The sequence below is a fragment of the Pteropus medius genome, unplaced genomic scaffold (genome assembly GCF_902729225.1).
Source record: "Pteropus medius unplaced genomic scaffold, Ma_sr-lr_union100, whole genome shotgun sequence".
NCBI classification, from domain to species: domain Eukaryota; kingdom Metazoa; phylum Chordata; class Mammalia; order Chiroptera; family Pteropodidae; genus Pteropus; species Pteropus medius.
In genome coordinates, this window is record NW_024350924.1 from 8,292,571 (window position 1) to 8,316,919 (window position 24,349).

General features: G+C 43.6%; 1 protein-coding gene and 1 long non-coding RNA gene across 6 annotated transcripts in view; both read right to left on the minus strand.

Moving 5' to 3' along the window:
* Nucleotides 1-14,682, minus strand: part of LOC120585102 (uncharacterized) — a 79,591-nt gene extending 64,909 nt beyond the window's left edge. For both annotated transcript variants that reach the window (XR_005648225.1, XR_005648226.1), the window contains exons 1-3: nt 14,284-14,682; nt 11,196-11,303; nt 8,077-8,411 (exon numbers count right to left, since the gene is read on the minus strand). This is a non-coding gene — a long non-coding RNA (uncharacterized LOC120585102). The remainder of the gene's footprint in view (nt 1-8,076; nt 8,412-11,195; nt 11,304-14,283) is intronic.
* A 4,516-nt stretch (nt 14,683-19,198) lies between these two features.
* GDAP2 (ganglioside induced differentiation associated protein 2) overlaps nt 19,199-24,349 on the minus strand; it is a 51,880-nt gene continuing 46,729 nt past the window's right edge. For all 4 annotated transcript variants that reach the window (XM_039841325.1, XM_039841323.1, XM_039841326.1 and 1 more), the window contains one exon: nt 19,199-22,592. In XM_039841325.1, coding sequence (XP_039697259.1) covers nt 22,545-22,592 — 48 coding nt within the window. In that variant the 3' untranslated portion in view covers nt 19,199-22,544. The remainder of the gene's footprint in view (nt 22,593-24,349) is intronic.

Sequence of the window (24,349 nt, forward strand, 5' to 3'; positions counted from 1 at the left end):
AGTCAGGGTTCTCTAGAGAAACAGACCAATAGGAGATATATCTTTATAGAGGGATTTATTATAAGAGATTGGCTCATGCGATTATGGAGGCCAGCTAGTCCAAAATCTGCTCAGCTAGTCCAAAATCTGCTCAGCTAGTCCAAAATCTGCTCAGCTAGTCCAAAATCTGCAGTGTGGGCCAGAGGGTGGAGTCCCAGGAGAGCCGATGGTGCAGGTGAGGTCGGAAGGCAGTGTGCCAGAGGGTTCCCTTTCCTCAGTGAGGCTGATATTTTTGTTCCATTCAAGTCTTCGACTGATTGACTGAGGCCCACCCACATTATGGAGGGCAATCTGCTTACTCGGAGTTCACCAATTTAAATGTTAATCTCACCTAAAAAAATCCTCCAAGTTGACACACAAAAAAACCATCACAGTATTTTAGAAATGCTGGTTAATTGAATTATATCTCATTTAATCCTTGGAAATCCTGTGATGTAGGGATTACTCACCCCACTTCACAGGTGTCCCTGGAGCAAGGCAGTTAACTAATGCACTTAAGATCATAGAACTGGAGAGTGGCAAAGGCAAAGGCAAGCTCACCCTTCCAGCGAGTCTAGAGCTTGCTTTAGCGATTTTCAGTGCACTTGGCCTACACATCATCTCATGTGCTGTGCCAAGTAGGACTGCATCCAGAGTTAAGAATCTCTCGACGCCTCTCTCTGGAAGTTCTTCCCTACATGTACAAGAATCTTCCTACTAGGACAGTGGCAAGAAGAGGAGTCTGAGGCACAACTGTCGTGCTTTTTCCTGGGACTCAATGTCCTTTCGTTTTCTGAGTCTTTTGCCCACACCCTGTTTGCTTCAACCAAGTCAATGAACAACACATGCAAGAGAAAAACCGATCCACATTCTCACTCTAGCCCACTACTAGCTAAAGTAGATACTATTTATTGGACACCTACTGTGTGCTAGGCAACTTTAAAGAGCAGATATTAACGCCGTTTTGCATTGAGAAAATGGAGGCTTGGAGGATGAGTCACTTGCCAAGGTCACAACTTGTAAACAGCAAGACGGATTCAGATCCAACCTACTTCCAAAATTCTTCCCGCCTCTCCAAAGAAGTCGAGTCTGTGACTCATGCCATCTGAACCCCCTCCCATCTGAACCCCCTCCCCACTCCTTTCTCGTCCTCTGCCAAACTAAAGCTGTGGAGTGTGGGAAGGAAGCCTTGGGTCCCCTCCGGGCTGTCTAAACGGGTCACCTGGTCTATTATTCTAGTTTGTTTGTGCAGGAAATGAAGAAAAGGTGTCCCCCCTTCAGATGAGACGAGATGACCGGAGGACCGTCGAGCTCTGCACGTGTTAGCCGGTGCGGTCACCTACACACACCACTTCTTTCTAAATCTGAAGTGAAAACTTAACTTTCAGGAACCCTTTTCTGACGGATATAAACCCACTGAATCACCCGCTTGACTTGTGTGCCTCGAGCGTCGGCAAGTAATTCCGAGCTCATTTTCAAATAATTTCGGTGTTTGCTTCGTCTCCGCAAATGACTGTCCGCCAAAGCAGATATTGAAGTTCTTATTTCTTTTTTACCCTCTTCTCTTGCTCAATGCAGAGATCTCCGTTTAACAGGAGCTCCACGTCCAGGTTCGAGAACCGACTTAAGAATGAGGATTTATGGGAAACTCAAGAAGACATGTTGCTCATGGAGAGCGAGATGTCTGATGCAGACAAGTCTGGTGAATCCAGAAAGTGCAAATTAAGTGGGGAAGGGAGATATGTCCCTAAATGGATTGATGGGGAGCAATGGGCCCCAATGGAGAGGGGCGAAGTCCCGAAATCCCAGAGGTTACACACTTTGAGAAGACGGGCATTGGTTCTTTCTGTTTTAGGGACGGCACGGTGCAGAGCACAAATTACACTAAACTAAGAGTCAGAAAACCCTGGGCTGCAGATCTGCAAGGCATTTGACACCCTTAAGCCAGTTTTTAAATGTGTAACATGATGGTGCTGAACTAGATTATTTATTGTAAGATTATTTCCAGCTCAAAAATGTCATATCACAGACAAGAGGCTAACTTTGTGAATATAAAAAGACCTCCTACAAATGAAAAAAACTGGTAACCCGACAGAGAGGGCGAAGGGTCTGAGCAGACGGTTCACAGAAAAGCACATCCCGGGAACTTTGAGACAAGAAGAGGCAATGAGAGTCGAAGCTACAAAGCGATTCAACGTTTCAACGATCGGCTTGGAAATCATCAAAGCCCCATAACGCACTGTGTTGCTCAGCCTGTGAGGAAGCCGGCACCCTCAGAAAGGAGAAGTGGCTGGTGGAATATCCTCTAGGGAGGGCAGTTTGGTGATTCCTGTCAGGAGGAAAAGTTCACATGCCCTTCGATACGGCGGTTTTACAACTAGGCATTTATCCTACGGACACACTCACACACGTGAGAAATAACCTGTAAAGGGCATTCACTGCAGCATTTTTCCAGGAGCAATAGATTTCAAACAACCTGAATGTCAACCTGTATATTATTATTTAAATAAATTATGGTATCTCCTATCCTCGTACACTGCAATGGCAGCGATCTTTAAAAAGGGTAATGCATCCCCATGTGTATTCACACGGACAGACCTTTAAGACATATTGCTTAATTAAAAAAAAAGAGAGGGGAAGATGACGTGTGTAGTACCATTGAGTTATTAAACGAAAGGAATAAATATGTTATATAACACGCATATTCTTTTTAACTGGAAAATACTTTAAAACTTACAGAAGTTTTTGTGTAAAAATAGTGTAAAAAATAAGTTTAAAAATAGAAGTTTAAAGAATACCTACACATCCTTTACCCAGATTTGCCTATCGATAACGTTTTATCTCATTTGCTTTCTCTTTTGCACACACACGCACGCGCGCGTGCACACACACACACACACACACACAGAGCACACACAGTTTTAATGTTTCTGAAAGTATCATGAGAATCTTGTAACAACAGGTGCTTCCAGGGAGGAGAAGAAGGCTTACTTTTGACTCTGTGCCTTCTTGCACACTTTGAACTTGGTATTGTATACCAAAAGGTTAAATGAAAAGTTATATGAGCATCTCTGCAAAAATTCTGAGGTTTGCACCTTTAGAGTAAAGACCCCCATCCCAGTGAAGAGCGCCAGGCATGTGAAAGCGAAAAGGTAGCCGGGGGCGGCCAAATAGGAGGGGGAGCTTCTCTTTAGAGACGTCTCCGGCCGCTAAGCAGGGAAGAAGCCATGACCGTCATCCGCGTGTACGGTCCCTTTTGTGTTAGTGGATCGATAGCTGTCAACATCAAAAAGAACACTGGTATTTACATGCTCCCCGAGGGAGGTCCAGGATTCGTGCCAAAATAACTGATCCCTAATTGGATCAGCTTCCGGACCTAGTCGTCAATTAAAGGGCATACAGGCGTCAGAGGGACACGTTAAATGACATTGCCTGCCCCTAGGCAATGGCCACAAATGCAAAAAAATATTTAACCTTGGGAATAAACAAAATTAGGAATCAGAAAGAAGAATTAACTATAAATATAGAAAAGATCTAAATGGGAAAATATAACACGACTTTATACTAATAATTTGAAAATCTCAATGAAATAGATAATTTTCTTGGAAAATACAGATAACCAAACTGACCCAAGAATTAGGAGAAAAACTGATTATTAACCCAGAAAAGGGGCTCGGGCAGGGTATGAGCCCTGGGCCATCTCCCCTCGGGTCCCCTCCAGGCCCTTCTGCAGTTTCTGGTTCGTTCCTTTATCCTTTTATCTCTGGTTGGTTTGCTGATACCCCTTTTTCTTTCCCACACAGACCACGTTTCAAGTGTGTAAGGATGACAGAGCAAATGGGCCAAAGGTCAAAGCTGGATAACTTGGGTTGGAATATGTTTCCCTCGAAGAGGCTGAGAAGAGAGTGCAGAGACTCTTGGTTTACCCGGTGGGAGAAAGTGTTTTGGGGACCATGTAGTCGGCTGGACTCGGGAGATTGTCAACAAAATTTCCTGCAGAAGATATGGAGAACATGCATTTTCTATTCCCGTGAGCCTTCCTTGTGCTGGACTAAGAGAGTTAAAAATCGGACTCAGGACTGATTTTTAGGGATGCTTTTAGACGTGTCCAAGAATCCAGTCGAGTTCAACATACCTCAGATCTGACTCTCTCTGGAAAATCTCTGCAAGGTCACATGTCACTACATCTGTGACCAGATAACAGTGCCCTGGGTAGAGTGGTCACCGTGTGGTTTCTCTAGAACAGCCTCCAATTCGATCAAGTTCTAGTCTTCTTAAATGCTGACTCGCAACTGTCATACATGCTCCCAATGTTTATTTATTTTAAAAAAAATGTGTTAAAACTTTAGGACAAGAAAGCGCGGTATACTATTCCTGTCCACAGGTCACTTGGAACGAAGGTCAGGACTGACAATTCTCTGCTGGAATGTGTCTGTTTTCGACACTTCGCAGCAAAGCGAGATTCTCCAAGTAAGAGACTGACACTTGGGTGTGGAGGTGGCCGACTCCCCGGGCCTCTACTGCTGAGACGCCGTGTCCTGGCCTCCTCCGACTCATTCCCTGGCATGTCCCTTTGAGCGGTCTTGGCATTGTCATCGCTTCTTCCCCTTATCTTCAGGTTGCTGGCCGACCTCTGCTAACTCTGCAGCAGGAGGCAAGCATGTACCAAAACCCGGGACTTGGGGAACTGCTTCTGCTACATCGCGTTCTTTTCAAGAATTTGCCTTGGCAAAGTCCTTGCGTTTATTATATTAGACTTTCGGGGCGGCCAGAGGCCAATCCTTAAAGATGTAATTCTGGTAACTCCTTACGATATCCAGAATCAAGGGGTTGGTTATCCTGATTTATAAAGGATGTGAAGACAGTGACACTTTACGAGTTAGATGCGGAGCTCCGTAGTTTTGAATTTACCTTTAGCCACATTGTAAAGTGATAAAGCAGAATCATAAGAAGAAGATGAGGCTGAGAAATAATGGCAGATGGGTCAGAAAACTGAGAAGATGGGGTTCAAACCCAGGTCTTCTAACTTCAGAGCTGCTGTTCTTTCTACAACGCGCCAGTAAGTTAAGTGCTTTAGACACGAAAGACAAGAAGAAAACGAATCTTCGACCCTTAACACGTAGCACACTACCAAGCCTTTCTCTCTAAACTGGGGCAGGCACTCTCTCACTTGCCGAAGAGTGCATTTTTGGTTAAAAAGAAAAGGTACACACACACACACACACACACACACACACACACACACACACACACCCATTCTTTATATCTTCTTTACAAATAATTCACTCAAAATCCAAAGTCATCTAGATACTTAGATAGTTAAAAGGGAAAGACACTGACTTTCCTGCCTCCTCTTCCTCCCACCTTCTCTGCCCCCTGAGCGGAATGCACGGCTTTGTAGATACGTGCCTAATTGTTTTTCATGATAACATTACAATATAAAGTCAAGAAAAACATAAAAACAGATGGGAAACCGTTCGATACTATCCACGCCCCCCAGTAAGCAGGCTATTGATAAAACATAGTACAGTCAAGGAGTACATATTTATCATGTCATGTCCAGAAGTAACTATAAGGAGCAGGGCTTCCAATTAATGTAGGCGTCCTAGGCGGCACACGTATGCAGGGCAGGCGTGCTCGGCGCTGTGGACACCGTGGTCCTCAGAACAGATACCGCGTAGTTTGCCCTGCTGGAGTGGGCAGTCTAGGTGGGAAGTGGCTTTTACCAAATCTCACCTGGAACTTTAATAAACCTCTTCTTGTTACTGTGGCAATGCCAAGAAAACACCTTGTAGCAGGCAGCACCCAAAGCCTATGTGCAGACCTGGCAAAGACTGGCAAATCTGATTACTGCAAGGAGTTCCCAAGTAGCCACAGGTAGAGAAATGGCTGCAGCCAAGAAAATACAGCTGCTAAAGATCCTGCACTTTGAAGCTTGAACTTAGAGCAACTGCTCGCAGTGATGAATAACTGAATTTAGTTGCAGGAAGGTCATCGGTCTCTAGCAGCCCACGGGATTCCCACACTAACCTGGATCACAGAGATGATGGGTGAGAGGGACCAGCATAGTGAGAAAGGATGACGATGAAAACGAGGCTCTCATGCATGATGGGTTAGCCTCCTGATGAGGACCTTCTGCTGGAAGGGATCAGCAGGGGCTGAACCATCAGAGTTACAAGTGGAGAGCTGGTGGCTCCCCTTCTGAGGACGGGTATGTGGTCCCAAAACGAAGTCAAAGGACAGATGTTAGTATTTAAAGAAAGACTACAGAGTGCAACACAGGAAGTTCTGGACAAGGAAGAGTCTCAGAGTCACACGGAAAAGTAGTGACATGTTTGGCCAAGGAGCCCAGAAGCATGGTCTAGCTCCGAAGAAGTAGGAAGTCGATATACATCTGTGTGTCACCATGCGGGAAGCAGGTTGGTGATTCTACGTGCTCCTAGACTTTCGACTATCAGATATAGGTCGGCCATGGAGAATCAGGCACATGCACGGCACACAGCTGTTACTGGTAGATGTCAGCACTTCCTGCTCAGCCCAGGAGGACACCATGGTCATGTCATCACAGTTGCTGGCAACTGTGGTCAGAGTCAGCATCCGAAACAGAATCTTTCTGCAACACTTGGGCCAGGCTTCGTTTCCCACACCTCTCTGCTGACTTGTTGCCTGTCGAGACTCTCACTGGATGCAGGGCTGAGTGTAGGGCAGCTTTTAGGTAGCTGGTTTCACTTCATGCAGACGGGAGAAGGACATGTGGCCAAGAGACGACGGAATAGACGTTTCCTAGTCCCTCCTGGCTACGGGTTTTGTCCCTACCTTGTCGTGGGAGAATCGGTCATTAATATCAGATTCACATTTGTCCTGCGTTTCTGCAAGAAATTTTTAAAATTTAATATCTCCGCTAGGTTCTTCTCGACACAGGAAGCCAAGGACTGTGACCCACCTGTGACCCACTGTATCTCCAGAGCCCACTGCATGGTAGCCACTTAACAAGTGTTTTCTGAGAAGGTCACAGCCTTGTGTCCGTGCCCTCTTTAGTGTGGCTTCGGATGCTCACAACTACAACCAGTCCTTAACTATTCACAGTAATTTTGTTCTATAATGCTGCGGCGAACATGAAATGAGTGAAAACTGGAACATTTCTCATGCTGTGAGCAGAGGCTTGAGGAACAAGATGAAGTTCCTCAAGCCTCTGCTCACAACACGCTCATCTGATGAATCCACGACTTCACTGTGTGTGTGTCGCTGCTTAAAGAGCCCTTACTATATATGTATATACTGCCGATTCATTAACACCGAACTCGTGGTCAGCAGTGCCGTACCCCACGCCTGAATGAAGCTTCTCTGACACACGGATCTTCCCCACCGGTCACACTGCAGGCTCCTCGCACTCAAGGACCCTGGGCTCTACACCGGGAGCCATTTTACCCAGTGACATCAACGCAAGGAAGCCAAGAACAAAAAACGCAAAGCACATGGCGCGAAACAGACCATGACAAAGAAACTCGCTCACAGTAAGAGAGCCGAGATGGGAAGGCACAGCATCACCTCGTTCCACTCAGTTAGTTTGCTGTCTGGTGTCAGTAAGAAGAGTAACAGACCCAAAAAGGTTGCTTCTGCCCACCACCCGGGTGCCCAGCAGCACCTCCAAAACACGGGGCCCGACCAAGAGCGATTTTCTTCTGCAAATGGCTACACAAGGACGGGAGGCATTGTGAAGGCACGCGTGGGTCTAAATAATCACCGAGTTGGAGACTGCGGTGGTTGCAGGTGTTCCCTGAACCTTGGAATAGGCAGAGTTAGAACAAATAGAAGATTATACGTCACATGGCAAAATTAAAGAAGTAAGAGGTGTCGCAGTCAGAAACAGCTTCAGAGAAAGTTCGGGGACGTTCATAGGTGGCTGCTGAGGACAGGCAGGAAGTGTCAGAGAATCCTTAATAAAGCACCACGCTGAATTCGGGGGATTCTGCGACAATGAGATGCACACACTTCTTCTGCTTCCTAGCCCGGCAGGGGAGACGGGCCAATGCCCAGGTCTGTGCAGGTGAGCCTTACCTGCGTTAACTCCGCGGGCAGATGTTAAGCCTCCTTCCGTGCTCGCTCCCTCTCGTGTGCGTAGAGGCCCAGCTAGTGTGAAGGACGGGACCGGCTATGGCCACTTAGGCTTTGCAGCTTCTTTCAGTTGCTCTGGGTGATTCAGTCTCCAGCATCACAGAAGCCGGCGCAAAGCTCCCCAGCAAGGATGTCCCGTCACCTGAGAGCCTTCTCGGGGGCTTCCGTGTCTTGTTGGCTTAATGCAAGGCGATCAGCTTCTACCTCCTGGTCCAGGATTCGGTCACTAATGAGGCGGTTGGGACCTGAATCCCCATCCTCGCTTATATCCACCTTTCCTAGAAAAAAAGCAAATCACCGAGTTAATGTCGTAAAGCGAGGCTGTGAAGGGAAGGAAGGTCATTTGGCTGTCCACGAGACCGCGTGATATACGGAGCCACCTGACTCGTGGGTGTCGTTCCCAAGGCCTCGATCAGGGGGTTCTCCTGCTTTCGATCTTACTTCTCCGATACCGTAAGCGTAAACATGCTTCGTTTTCTTTCGGGTAGCAACCGTTTATTACATGCCAGGGACTGGTCAAGGAGACACTGGAAATGTGGCAAAGTATGAAACAGAGAAGACCGTGTCCCTAGTCATCCATACGTATACACGCATGGCGATTTCCAGCCTGGCGTGGCCCTGGCACCGACTGATCGGAACAGGCCATCGTCCTGGGAGGGCAGGAGGCCGTCCCCCTGCACTTGCTGGACGGGGGCAGGGCTGAGCCAGGGGGCCTGGGGGAGGGGAAGGGGGGAGCAAAGGGCATCTGGAGGGCTCAGCAGAGCCGCCCTTTACCGACTCATCTGGAAGTGATTCAGTACTTTTAACAACTGATGTGCTGCATGAGCTCCGGCAATAGCGCCGTGGAGAAAAATTAAATGCCACGCCACGACCAAAATGTGAATGGAGTGATTGTCCCAGAAGCAGCGAAAGAAAATACTCAGGTTTCAGAATGGGGCTTTTTTTTTGGCGGGGGTGGAGGGGGGTGCAGTGGAAGAAAGTGGATCGGGAGTAGTAGGTGAGTGAAATAAGTTCACGGTTTGTCAGTCTCCATAGCAACGGACTTGGTTTTTACAGCATTCTGCGATAACGACACACCCCTAATCCTGCGGTTCACCTGGGTGAGCCATGATCGCGAGGCCCTGGTGCAGACAGTAAGGGCGCGTGACTGACAGACGCTTTGTAGGAGAGGAGACGAAACTCCAGTGACGTCTGAACGTGGCCGTACCTGCATAGTAACGACCCTGCTCACTGACCTTACGGGGAGGCCGCGCGTGGGAGGAAAATGACAAGCAGCAGAAGCAGTGGCAGCCTGCCGCAGCGGGCTGCACTCAGAGCTGGCTGGCTTGGGGGCGGTGGACAGGGGCCTTGTCCCCCACCGCTGTAATTCTGAAGATAAACATGGATCTTAAGAAGGGGAAAGAAACAAGACATCTCCGAACCCCTGTTTCTGTGCTTCTAAAAAGAATTCTAATCGATATTATTCAGAATATTCGAACAGCATCTTCTTTCAATAGTTGGCCAAATACTTAATGCAAGGTTTCTCAGTTTGAGAGTTGATCGGAAGAGACAGTCCAGAATTTTAAATTGCTTCTCAGAGATGTCCCTGACCTAAGAAAAGATTAAGCACCACTGGCATCATGGGAAAATCCATCCATTCCTTTATTCCACATGCATTTATTCCATGCTTGTTATACTAGGTACTTACTAGTCGACGTACTGGGGAGATGGCACAGAATGAGTTCAACGAGGCCCCTATTTTGTGAAATTTATATTTTGCTGAGAGGGTTGAGGGTTTGTGGGAGCGTGGATCAGACACCTGAGTTTAGATATTGGGATCGTAACCTCGAGCAGGTTATTTTCTCCCTGAGTCTCTATTTCTTCATTTGGAAAGTGGAAGCAATAAAAGCATTAGAACTAAAACGATTCAAATACCTGACATTGAAGGTAAAAATTCAATGCTAATTACTACTAAACTCCCTTCGCCAAGAGGAAGAAGTTGGAGGTCAGAGAGAGAGCGTTACTTCAATTTCATAGATAAAAAATTTATACTCGAAGGGGTTGCATGAATTGTGTTAAGCAAAGGAGTGATCAAGAAAGCTTTGATCTGACAGAGCTCGTTGAGAGGGTGACTGGCTCTTTCCTCCTCCACATTGCTTTTCTCCAGTTAGGGGTCTGCTGGATTCATCAGCCTTAAAGAACCATTGAATTGTTTAAAACGGGTCGGCAAACTACGGCCCACTGCCTGTTACTATATCGCCTGTGAGCTTAGTGTGGTTTTACATTTTTAAACAGCCGAATCAAGGGAAATAGTACTTTGTTATACTTGAAAATTATTTGAAATTTAAATTCCATTCTCCTTAAATAAGTCTTATTTGCCCCCATTTGCTTGAGAACTGTCTACGGTCGCTGTCATGCTGCAGCAGCATAGTTGACTAGTTGTGACAAGAGGCCATATGGCCTGAAAAGCCTAAATTATTTGCCATCTGGCCCTCGATCAGAAAAAGTCTGCCAGCCCCTGATGTAGAATGTCCTTTTCTCTGGAAAGAAAGACATACCAAATACAATCACACATCTTCTGAATTGGTAATGTGACGTTATTTAAAATTAAAGAGCCAAGAGGCTAAGTCTGCAAACTGAGACACTTTGATCATAATCATTAGACTATTTAAGTAAGACAATAGTTAACAGTTACGAGAATTTTAGAAGTATTGAGTCATTCGATCCTCACGACTCTAAGAGGCAAATCGTCACCTATGAGAGAACTGAAGCTCAGAGAAGTTGGGAAATGTGTCCAAGGTCACAAAGCCAGTAAATGGCCAAACGGCGATTTCGAATCGAAGCCCATGCTTCTCTGCACAAGTCCGATGCCACGGGATTGACGGCCCCCCGTTTACGTAGCAAGCTTTGTGGGGGCAGATTTACCTAAGCATTTCCGCCTTTCCAAAACCTACTCCCTGGTATCACTCAGGGTTAGTTTCTTTACTTCTCTCAGATTCTTTTTTTTCTGTACGATGGAGAAAATAGCTAGCTTGCAAAGTTATTCTGAGGATTAGAAATGACATATTTACAATGCCTGATACCTGTAAGTGGTAGCTGTTATCACTTCGTTACAATTGTGCGGGACACGTTTTCATAAGATGCTCGCGGCAAATCTGCTAAGGTGACGCTGGGGACAGGGGAGGCGACAGCTATAGGAGAGAAAAAGACAGTCAAATATGTCCCCTAGTTCCTGAAAGGCCGAGCCATCGGCCCCTAATCGGGCAGCTTCTCCTCCTGGGCAGGGTCTCTGCACCTGTGGTGAAGGGGAGGCGTGACAAACGCTGCCGATGCTGGGAATGGCTCGGTTCTTCGTAGCCGATGGACAGAGTTTGCTTCTACACCAAATGTGAGAATGGACGTCGACGCGTGAAGAAGAAACAGATGTCCAAGGACAGAGGCGGCCCTGTGAGGCGAGGGGAAAAGCGTGCTAATGTCACCCTCCAGAACTCTCTTTCTTGAGGAAGGAAATTGGGGAGATGATGGCACAGGAAGTGCTGTGCCGCTACTCTGAACCCCGAGGTTGGGGATCAGGGGAAACGCCGAGGGGTTTCTCTGCCATTGATGGACAGGGATCGGTTACTTTCCCGGTGCGGGCCAGGCCCTGTGCCACGTGCTGTGACCGTGTTCTCTTCGGTGACTCGCACAGCCCTATGAAGTGATGCTGCTCTCTACGTTCTATAGACGTGACAGCTGAGGCACAGAAGGTGACTCCAAACCCAGAGCGGCTCGGCTAGCAAGCACCCGTCGGGACACGAAGCCGCTGCTGATGCCTATTCCCCGACCCTTCGGCTACTCCTCGGCTGCCACCGCGGCTAGTGGCTTATGTGGGTGTCAACTCATTCGACAGATATTTACTGAGACACTGTTTTACCAATGAGGGAGGACTCTGCAGTGACACCCAGACGCAGGAGGGCGGTGGCGGAGAGGGGGCATGGGGAGCGACTGTTAATGGTACAGGGTGACATGTCCTAAGAGTGGACAGTGGTGATGACTGGGCAACTGTGTGTAAACTAGAAACACTGGACGGTACACTTTATGTGGATGAATTTTATGACGTGTAAAATCATCCCCCAAGAAAGCCGCTCAGAAAGAGGAAAGAGAAAATCGCAATAAACACACCAAGAAGGGTATGCTCCGTAAGCTTAAGAACTGAAACGGGCATTCGTCACAGGAGTCTCTAGATTGAAAAAGAATATAATACAAGATTATATTATAATTCAATTTTGGTACCTGTCACGATAAGTTATAACGAACATAAAAAAGCTGCGCTGTCGCGCAGAGTCGTCTTACCCTGCGCCATTTATTCCGCTACCGTGAACTAAAAATCGGGCCTCTGGCCTTTTCCCCTTCTGCGTAACTCTCGTGGGGCTACGTGAGGCTGAGCAACTGCATTTGCTAGGACACCTTTTTCCACGCCAACGAGATGGATTCAAGAACACGTTCGCACCGCTTCGCGAATGCGTACCGAACCCACACGAAACAAGCCGCTGCGCCCCACGCCCAGGCCTCACCCCTCGAGGCGAAGCTGGGCTTCCCATGGGTGGAGGCGGCTCTGCATGCATCGGGGTGAATACAGATTTTGACTTAGACGGAAACAGACGAGCTCCCTCGACTTGAAAAGTTCCCGCTGATTCATGATTCCAACCAACCGACAGTATAATTTAGCACTTCAGGTTAAATGTTGTGTCTTATTCCTATCTGAACTCAAACGCGGATGGTGCCGGATTTGCTCTTTGCTCAAGGGCCAAGGCCTTTCAATTTCTTTACCAGTTTTAAAGAATTCGAGGAGCCAAAGTAAATCAGCCATAAAACATCGGTAAATATACCGTAATTAAACCGGAAATTTAAAATTACAATTGACTTTAAGAGAAAGAGGCAAAAGTGAAGTAAGCTGATACCAGGAACTGGCTTAAAGCTAGGAAAGGCCCGGATTGCCCTGTTGGGGCGTCACAGAGTGAGCCCTACGGCCGAGGACTTCCCATGCTGAGAGCATGGTCGTGATGACAAACGGTATGAAAGGTGAGCTTAAGGTACGGGGTTGACGTAAATCATTACCATAAGCAAAAATTAACTCTGATGTGCATATATTATACTTCGTAAATGGGGAACAAAGCTGACGATACTAAAATACGCCTCCGAAAAAAAGGGTGGAGACCACGTTATTTTCAGGTTGAACAAAATTATGTGACCTGAAATATCCCATTTAGGCTATTTCAATTAATCTAAGGTTAGCAAAAACGTTATGACAGAGGTCCATGAAGTAGATGGTATCTGTCAAGGATCAGCAAATTAGTAGATTGTTTCTCTGTTTGCTTTTAAGTTTAAAACTTGAGAACTCATTGACTGAAATGATGGCTGCTGTCCATATTGGGCTTATTAGGGCACGCACCATTCGCTGAGTTTGTTAAAGTTTATTTTTCTGTGCTTATTCATTTCTAAGGAACAGAGACTTAAACCATTTGAAGAAAAAACCCTCCCACCATTTCAAAGGGCGAAAAGCTCTTAATGTGACCTAAATAAGGGTTGAAAGAGAATGACTTCAAATAGTTACAGTTCAAATAGCCACATCTCCTTATTTTTAAAAGTAAATACTTAGCATGTGACCATAGCCAATGTTTACTGTCAGGTGTTATTTACCATTTGTGTATATTATCTCGACACACCCCAATATCCAATGAAGCCTCCTTCGCTTTTACACATGAAGTGGAGGAACAGAAAGATTAAGCGATCGAGCTGGCATCCCACTTCTAAGTGCCAGAGCTAGGATTACAGCAATGCCTCTGGGGACCTTGGTAAAATATAGCCGGGGCCAGACTTGACGCGATGTAGTAAGATCTCACAAGTAAAGGGCATCTCGATGGCCTCTATGCTGCCTGCTTGAGAGTAAATGCCCATTTGGGGAGAGAGGCTCTGGATACCAGTGGCTTCAGCTTACAGGCATGTCCCAAACTCTGCCATGGGATTCTGTTCCAGGCAAAGCTGTGCCAGTGTGCCAGTGTCCCTTCTCTGACAGGAACAAGGCAAGGAGAGAATTTCTGTGCTACAAAAGTAAATGTCAGAGAAATGGACTCATGGTTAAGAAGTGAGCTTCTCCTGCAAGAACCTGCACAATTCCAGTGTGGCACCTACCTATCTTGGCACACTTTTGGCACTTGATCGGGTGGCACCACCAAAGTCTGTGCGGATGGCGGGTGGGGTGAGTTCATCGTATTCAGATCAGCATATTCTCAGTGTTATTTAGTTTTCGAAGAGGTGGTTTTCGATGCTGCCATCTCGTTCAACTTTTCTGGAAGGAGAAATTTTTATTTAAGAGGTGGGAAACTGAATTAGAATAGTTGAGTATAAAAGAAAATCTCAAACCTTTAAATTAGCATTTACCTCACACCCCTAATATTTTCACTGTCCCCGAATGATGACTGACAACCTCTGCTGCTAATTCCTAACCTCTGGTCCTCCCTGGAACTCGGCTGAGCGAGTGCAACTTAAATAAAAAGTAAATGATCATCGATTTAAAAAAGCCCCTTTCTTAGAGGATGTAAGATGGAATGTCAGCCAAGCAGCTGTGTAAACATAGCGAAAGCAAGGGCTCCAGCTATCCATGGCAAGGGCCATGGCAAGCTCGCCCTGAAGCTCGCCCAAATCCACGTGGTCAGAGTCCAACCTGCCTGGGCCTCCATTTCTTACTCTCTAAAATGAGAGGGTTCCGTGGTTCTCAACGGTTTGAGAACCAAGGCCGCCTTTTATAATAAATTTTAATACCTACTTTACGATCAGAAATATAATGCACAGATACCATCGCTCGCCTGCAATGTTAAAAAAATCTATATAATTTATAATAAGCATTTCAAATGAAAATGTCAGACACATCTGAAGTAAAAGACACAATGAAATAAACAGTCAAATGCTTTATGTACCATATGTAAAGGAAAAATTTGGATTTTAAAGAAGCAAAAGACCCGAGGTCGTTCCACTCCAATAGTAAAGGAAAAGTTATAATAAACCAGTCTTATTTGTATACAGTAAGAGAAAGAGGAAAATAACTTGAACTGAATGAAGTAAGGCTCATAACCCAAATCAAATATGCCTTGCAGACTGCTGACATGGAGAAAATCAGGCAGAACTGGGCCTTATCTGGGATGAGGCTTTGAAGGAACAGAGAAAACACGTCTTCTGTCTTGATGACCCACACGCACGGGAAGGCGTGCATCCACTGAACTTCAAGACTTTGCAGATGGGGAAAAGGGGCTGGATTGGAAAAAGAATCGATAATTTCCACCACATAGATTATTATCATGCTTCTGTATAAAATGGCATAGAGGGAAATATTTTTAAAGACTTCAACAAAATTCAGGGTCAGATTCACTTCATATGCCTCTACTACTGTAATTTGTGCAAATGTGATATAGTAAGTAGAAAAATTCTGAATTTTTACTACCTTTGTTAAAAAAAATAACTAAAATCCTCTTACAACTCTTTCCCGGTATTTTCTCCCCTCACCCAGAGAAAAAAGCAAAACAATCAAAAACCCAGCCTGCAAGTATGTTGTTCACTTTTCAGAAACTCCAGAATTTATTTTAGAAAACTAGGAAAAGACAGAAGACTTACTAAAAACTATTTTAAAGAACAGTTAAAGCAATTTTTTCAAATGTTTCACAGGTGACGATTAAGATGTTTGCGTACTATTTCTCAAAATTATGAAGGAATATTAAGATAATACTAGCAGGGGGAAAATTCTTTTTCTGCAAAAAAGCTATATCGAGATTCAGGGAGAATCTCATGTTATCTTTAGTTACAGATCATGAATGTGCAAGATAGTGTACAATGCATCTAATGGCCCTAATATTCCTTTACTGGACCACAACCTGGCCTGACAACCTTTAAACAAAATTTGTACGTATTTTGTGTCAGATTATTAGCACATCACACAATAATTAGAAGGAAACTTACCCATTTCTCCTCCAGAGAAACATTAATTTTATAAAAATGATTTTTGAGAGAATATTTTAAGATTAGAAACTTGTAAGCAAAGCTGACTGGTGTTTTGTACTAAATTATTTTTCATAAGTGCTTGAGTTTCAGAGTCAGATTTGGATCTGAATCCTGCTTCTACAACTCAACCTATGATATAGAGAGCTTAGCAAAGTCGCAGGGGCACACTAAGTCCTCAAATGTTAGTTATTATTTCTAATCATGGCAATGATAACTACCATTTATGTACACATCCTGTATGTGCTTTAAAAACGCTATTGTATTTATTTCTCTTATTCAATGAGTATTATTATTCCTGTATAATATATGAAAACACTGAGGTTCGGAAAAGGTAGAGAAACATGCCCAACTCAGGTACGTCAGAAGCCAAAGCATCGTTGCTACTGACCACCATTAAATTTTTCTGTTGGGGGAGGGAAGGAGGGTAAGTGGGAGGGAAAGAGGGAGAGATGGACAGATGGAGAGTGTTGGGGGAAGGGGGAATCCTTGAATTTATTATGAAAGTTAGACATTTTTCATGTTAATAAAAGTTTTTAAAAATACTATCCATGTTCTAAATTAGCCAAATAACTGCCTTAAAAGCAAATATTACCAGAACACTTTGGTGCCCACATCTGCATTTGTATGCACTTGAAAGTAAGAGCTAGGTTCAGCTTTCCTTGTGGACGGCTGATGGAGAACAGAGGCTGACTTAATGGGGAAGCGATGTAGTCAAGGTAGATGAAGACCGAATAACATCACCATGTGCTGAACAAATGAAAGTAACAGTCTGAGCAGAGAACACAGTGGCAGAGCTGAGTCACCACCGTAGCACATGGAAGTACATGCATGTGAACTCACACTCTAGCACTCAGTACCAGAGTCCCACCGCAAGTGACAGTTTTGTTTTGGCAAAACATCACCATCCATTATATTTATTTAACGTTTTTAAATTTTATTAGTTTTATAGTTTTGCTTGTGTCTGATCTGTAAACTTCTTTTGCTTTTATACTTGTGCAAGATTAGCATAAGGCATGTATACGTAGCTTTATGTCTGTATATACTTAGATGACATTATAATAAACAAAAACTAAGGCGCTAAGAGAATTCTTCCTCATTAAACGGGGATGTGCATTATTCGAGTTGGAGAAGCATCGCTCTATGCTGTGCTGCTCGAGTGTGGGCTTCGGCGGGTCACTCGACCTCTCTCCATCACCACCTACATCACGGCATGTGTAGGATTAAATGAGAGAATGAGTGTGAGTGCTCCTTTCCCTGGAACGAAAAACAAGAAGGCTAAATACAGTCCGGACTCTTGTACTCTAAGTGTGGTCTTGGGCCCAGGAGCACTGATTTCATCTAAGAGTTTGTTAGAAACTGAAATCCCAGGTTCTACCCAAGACCTACTGTATCCGAATCCGCATTTTAACACATTCCCAGCTGACACAATACATGCACATTAAAGTTTGAGGAGCCCTAGTCTAGATCTCCATAGAGAAGGCTGACAGTAAAATTCACTGCGTTTTGCACTCTGTAGGTTAACTTTGGTGTTAAGAGAAATGCCAGGCATAAATGGCCAAAAAAAAAAAAAATCCTCCTCTGGGATTCAATATAAACGTGACCACAGGCTGTTTCTGCGGAGTGGGACGCTCTTTAAAATGGGTCTTTCAATTCAGAAAGACCAACATATTTTTAAATATAAAACATTCATAAAAGCTTTCCGAATTTTGAATAAACATATCTTAAGATCATGTCAATTAAAACATTTTTTTTTTTTTTTGGTTTCCTTTGCCCCATCACAATTAAAATCACTTATGTCTATTAAACTCTTATTTAAGTATTTTGGTCCACGTGATCTGATCCGACAAAGTGCTGGTTCAATTTATGGTGACTGTGCTTACACTACAGACATTATAAAAAAAAGTATAATTGTGTATGTAAAAAGTACGTTTTAACTGTTAAACAAAAATATTAAGTCCAATTCAGCAGTTATAATTTTGTTAGTGTAATTAACCTAGAGAATATCTATGCTTTTCTTCTTGCAATCAGTGGCTCTATACATTTAAGGCATGCTGTACTTAAAAAGATTCAAAGATACTGTTATTGGAAGCACAGAAAACAAAGTTAGCAACTAACATTCAAGAAAGCCACTAATATCTAAAGTGATCTTGATATCATCTATTAAAGGGCTATTTTGGTAGAATCAAAGGTTGAACTATGCTCTATTTTCTCCACAGGTGGGCCACAGAAATCACATTCAGAGGACTTAAAGCAAAGCAGATGACCGTGTGTGTATGTGTGTGTGGTCAGGCCACTAGGCGGTCCTTACACTCTGGGTTTGTGACGTGTCCTGGATACAGGTAGAACCCACCATGAGCCTCATGGTCTCAGGCGATCGCGAACCAAGAGTCGATCATATGCCAATTTGCAATATTCATGGCAGCACAATTTACAATAGCCAAGATATGGAAGCAACTTAAATACTCATCAACAGACGACTGGATAAAGAAATTATGGTTCATATACACAATGGAATATTACTCGGCCATTAAAAAAATGAAACCCTACCATTTGTAACGACATGGATGGACCTAGAGGTTATTATGCTGAGTGAAATAAGTCAGACAGAGAAAGATAAATACCATATAATTTCACTTACATGTGGTATCTAAGGAACAAAAAGGACAAACCAATCAAAAACAGACTCACAAATATAGTGGACAATTTGGTGACGGACAGAGGGGAGGGGAGTTGGGGGACTGGGAGAATGAGGTGAAGGGTTACAGAAGTGCAAATCAGGAGAAGATAGTCGGGCACAGGGATGGGGAGCACGGCAGAGGGAACGCAGTGAGCATAAATGTGATGGCGGAGGGCCAGGAAGGGAGGGAGCAACTGGGGGATCGTTTTATGAACAATACAGGTGTCTAACCAATGTACTGTATACTTGAAACTAATTCAAATTAATAAATAAATAAATAAATAAATAAATAAATAAATAAAAGATAATCATATTCCACGAGCTATGTTAGTACCAGTACAGCTAATTATGATACCATAACTCAAGAGAACCACAAGGTGACACTTGGCTGCGAACTTTAATTTTAGAGGTTTATACGCTTCCGGTAGTCCTTTTCATCCTTAATACAATCAATCCACTATTACTAGAACCATAAAATTCTTCTCTTTCCAGTGCTCCAAATTCTAATAATTTCCGTTCATATATTAAGCAATTTAAACTCTATATACATATATATACAGACAATATATCAAGGGAAATACAAAAAGTGGTTTTTAGCTTATACTGAAACTATATTTTATTGCTTCCCTATTAACTTTTGCAAAGAAAAGATTAAACCATTACCTACAGTTTGAATTCATTAAACAATATCTAAACAAACAGAAAACAGGTAGAAATAGGCTATTTTTTCCTACTAGCGTGAGCATACTCATCCCTCTCTAGGAACAGCAGATATTTTAATCCTTTTAGACTTAAGATATTTGATTGAAAAAAATCTACATCCATTTTTTCCTACCAAAAATACTCTGAAAATCCTGTTGATTACTCTCAAACTACTATATTTGGATTCTTTAAAAAAAAGAGTATACACACACACATATATAACAGAGCCCCAGCCAATGGAATAAAATATATATTAAAGAAAATCTTAAAAGTATGAACCACTTTGGTCTCTAAACCTTAAGAGTCTAATAAAGACTGAGCTTTTTTCAACAGGTTATTTTTGCTATCAAGAATCCAAACATGTGCTGAAGCAAGAAACATCCTTGTTTTAAAAATCATATTATGCCTTGAACGAATTAAGAACCAACTTAATACTTTGTAAGTCGTTTCTTCCTCGGTTCAACCAGCTCTGGCCATGACCAAAGTTTAACCGAATTAAAAACTTGGTGGCGCTTCGAATCGACATCAGATGCTTGAGGCCGTCTGCACCCAGCTACGCTTTCATCCTCGAACGTGTCCTTGAACATGGCATGTGTTATCCAGGCTACCCAAACGTTCAATGCAGGCAGACACATACTGAACATTACTTAATCACAAACATCAAGGTCACCACGTTCCCCTCCTGGGATGTAGTACACTAAGAAACAAGCCTCATTACGTAACACTGTGGACAGCGCTAACAGAAGTGTGAACTTGGTCCCACACCAAATTTAGTTTCACTGAGAAGAGCAGCCCTTTATCGTCATTCTCCATTAAATTCTGAAGTGCAGTTGATACGTATAGTCCTATACTACCTTTAATACCCTATGACGTCAGTTGAACTAGTTGAACTAGAATCTCAGTACATGTAGAATTCTGCTTGCGTTACTGAACATTCATAGACTGGTGTACCTACGGCAAAGGGACATCCTTTTAAAGTTACTGACTAAAAGAAATTGTATGTATAAATTCGCTTCCTTTCAAATGGCAAAGTAGGTTGCAGCCTCTATTATCTATAAAGAAAATGATTCAGGCCAGACGTCAATTTGAGGTAGCCAAGCTCGGCTTTTACAAAGAAAAGGTGGCATGTTTTTATAGCTGCTTCTAGTGAAAAGATGGCTCAAACATGAGCTAACAATTGACTGGAGAAGATGAGGCTAATTTTTCAGATTTTACGGCTCAAAGGGTTCAAGGATTACTATTTGAGAAGAAGCTTAATACCAGACATTTGACTGGCCACCTGGACTGGACGATCGAGGAAAGAGAATGGGAAGTCCTTAACACGTAAGCATAGAAAAGGAAAAAGTAGTTTTGATTTCCCAGAGAAAGCATCTGTGTCCATTATATGCAAATATCAGCGTCCTTATGGAAGAAATGTAAAGCCCCTTCTCATTTACCTGGAAAAACAGAAGTTGAGTTAACACAACCACACAGGGTGGGAGAGGCTTCTCTATCTGTGAGCTCCACTGAGAATTGATTTGAACACTGGGGAGCAGGACCTCAGAAGCACCAAGCCTGAGCTCCGTAAAACAGAAGGGAGAGAGGGGGGTCTACCTTTTCACCTCCAAAATGCCAGCCTATGTGATGGGGTGAGGGAGATGGGGGTGGGTGTAGGAATCAAAAGGACTATGAAGACACCCAGATGGAAATGATAATGGTTTGACCTTAATTCAAAAAGAAACGCTCAATACGGCTAACAGATGCCTCTTGTTAAAGCGTAGCACTGGGGGGCATGGGGAGTGCAGGGCGGCGGGGGGAGGTCAGAAGACATTCTGGACACCGGAAGGAGCCCTTCGGGCTTCGAATTTGGAACTAAGAGCTCTTGTCTCAAAAAAAGAAAAATCACTCAAAAGATGCCAAGGACAAGAGGAGTGGCTTAAGGCACTCCCTCAAGAATATTTTTCATCATTTAAAAACTAAAGGAAGACACCCAGCACACAAATGCCCCTAGCATTTTCATCCGGATATATCGAAAGCCCTTGCTAAATGCTATCCTCATGGCACCTCTGTGAGGCAGGTAGCAGAATTCTGATTTTTACTCATAAGCAGGCTGGGGCACACAGAGAGCAGAGTGACAACCATGGTCTGGAGTTCGTTCCCTGCCACACACTCCACACTGACGCAGGCAGCTCGAGACACTCTGCTACAGGGAGTGGCCCGAGGGCCACACCAAACCTCCGATGACTCTGGGAGACAGCGCACTCTCTGAAGGCTCGCGACGGTGTCCCGGGGTTGCCCGCCACACCAGGGGCTAATGCGCGCAGGTCCTTCGACTAAGGCCACCAAACCACCCCTGTCGACAGGGACAAGGCTGAAGACATGGTCTTCTCGCTGTCCCCCACTGTTGAGACCAGAATCATCTTAATGAATCGTATGCTCCAAGGAATTTTAGTTCTCAAATCTTTGCCTTAACCGGTGCGGTAAAATTCTAAGACCTGCGTTTTGCTAATGATTTCGGTGTTTTCAATCAGATACGTTTCCAAGTCCTTGGTCCCAGGCAATTCTCTTCTATCAAACCAAATGATCTGTGCAGAATGTAATGCCAGGATATGAGGCAAATAATGCATCCAGCATATATTTCTATATGTTTTGAGAAATACTTAAGTACACAACGGAAGCGTGCAATGTTAGAGAGATGGTGTGAACAGTATCGGTGGCTTGTCGAATGAAGAAGCCAGTGTCCTTTCGGGAAACTGAAGATACTCAAAAAGTTGCTCCCCAATTTCTATTAACAATCCTCTAAAAATGAACATTTTCATTTGATACAAATATACAAATTTAAAATAAATGTGCAGTTCAGAATGGTCCACCATTTTCAGATTGCTTATGTGCCAGAAAATATACAGTCAGTAAAAAAATACCAGAGAGGTAGGGACAAAAGGCTCTCTGGATCTGTACAGCAAAAATGAATGTCACTTCCATAGGTAGTGATTCGTGGAGAAAGTGGTGTCCTTGGAAACCAGCAGCACTCGAAGGTGGCAGGTCACAAATCTGGTGACGGGGGATAAGATGTATAGTAAGGCCCATTTTCCTACGGAAAGAAAAAAAAGACAAGAACACTAAGTCATAAGATCAATTTAACTGGGGGATTTACAGTCAACGACTTAGCATATGTAAGATGTTTAGCACGTGCCTGGTCCTGAGCAGGCCCTCAGCCATCAGAGTGGTCCCCTGGCATTGGTCAGAGTTGGTACAGCAGGCAGAGGTAATCGGAATGACATTATTTTTTAATAACGTTACCACTTATTGAATATTCTATGTGCCAGAAACTTAATCGGCATTTTCCTCCACCATCCCTTTACATCCTCGTACGATGCCGCGAAGCAGGGAACTTCCTGTTTCCAGTAGAGGAAACTGAGGCTCACACAGATTGCGTAACTCACCTAAGGTCACCCAGCCAGTCACCAGAAGAGCCAGAATTTAAATCCACATCTATTTAAATATACTGTCCAGATTCTTTTTTGTTACTGTGTACTGCATAGTAATATAGTTATAAAACAAAAGGAATCATCACTGAGGAATTTAATAACTGTAACTATTTTGGCAGAAATGAGTCTTCTTTATAACAAGTCTGGGTGGCAAGGCTTGTAACAATTATAGTTCTCAGGGCATTCAGTTCAAGACCAAGTTGGATAATTAAATGCCAGAACTTTAATGTCTAATGTAGAAAGTACCAAATCAGCGTAAGGGGAAATTTTTCAACCTCATTTTGGCTAACTTTATCTTAATAAAAATCAAGACAGTTAACATTATGGTAGATGGACCCTAGGTTACATTCATGAGACTGAACATTCGTTTCTCATTTTTAAGGAAAGTATTTCTCTGACAAATAACCTATTTCTTAGTAAACGTAAACAGAAAACGTGTAACATTAACATAAGATTAATTAGGGATGGAGAATGAGAGGTAGGATAAAAATAGCATTGGTTAATGGGATATTTACATGATTGCTATCGTGGAGCATTAAATCTAGCCATCCTCAAACAGGAGGCAGCTAAGTGTTATTTGAGTGGCCAAGCGAATGAAAAGCTCTGCTGTCTTCAGCCCAGATGCTCTGGGGCAGGAACTGATGCTGGGACCATAACCAGCAAATCAAGAGGATACCTAGGAAAATTTTCTGATTATAAATCTGACCAGGCATCAAAAAGATTTTTAAAAATTTTAGGTAAAAAATTATCCTGGGATTGACTACATTTTAGAATACTTAAAAAAAAAAATAATGAAAACTTTTTTGTATTTTAGAATTTCCTGTCGAGATCTGTTAATACTAACCACTCCTGCATCCCTGGTTTGCACGGAAAGGATGCTTAAGAAATGTGTCCAAAAGAAAACCCATCCTGAACTCATCTGAAAAGAAACGGGTCACCACCCATCTTTAAGGTTTCTCCATCCCATGCCACCATCACCTTTTCCTAGGTTTCTCGTGTCTACATTACACCGTGATGCAGAAGGGCAAAGCCACCTTAATGATACGGAACAGAACTTGTTATTAGTCTCGTGCTGTGCAATGGACAGCTAAGCAATCAAATAGTTTCTCTTTCTGGAAACAACAGGAATGCGGACTAGTAGCTCCCTTTCTGAACCAATCTTGGTACCATTTTCGTCTAGATAGATAAAAATATTACTTTCTAATTACCTTCAAAGGTTCCTTTTAATCCCAACTCCTGTTACTATTCTAAGCCACATAAGACCCAGATAATCAGAAGCCCGCTGAAACCTGCCAGTAACCAACACCCACTATGGTGCAAGGCACGACTGAACAATAAAATCAATCAACCCTATACTCAT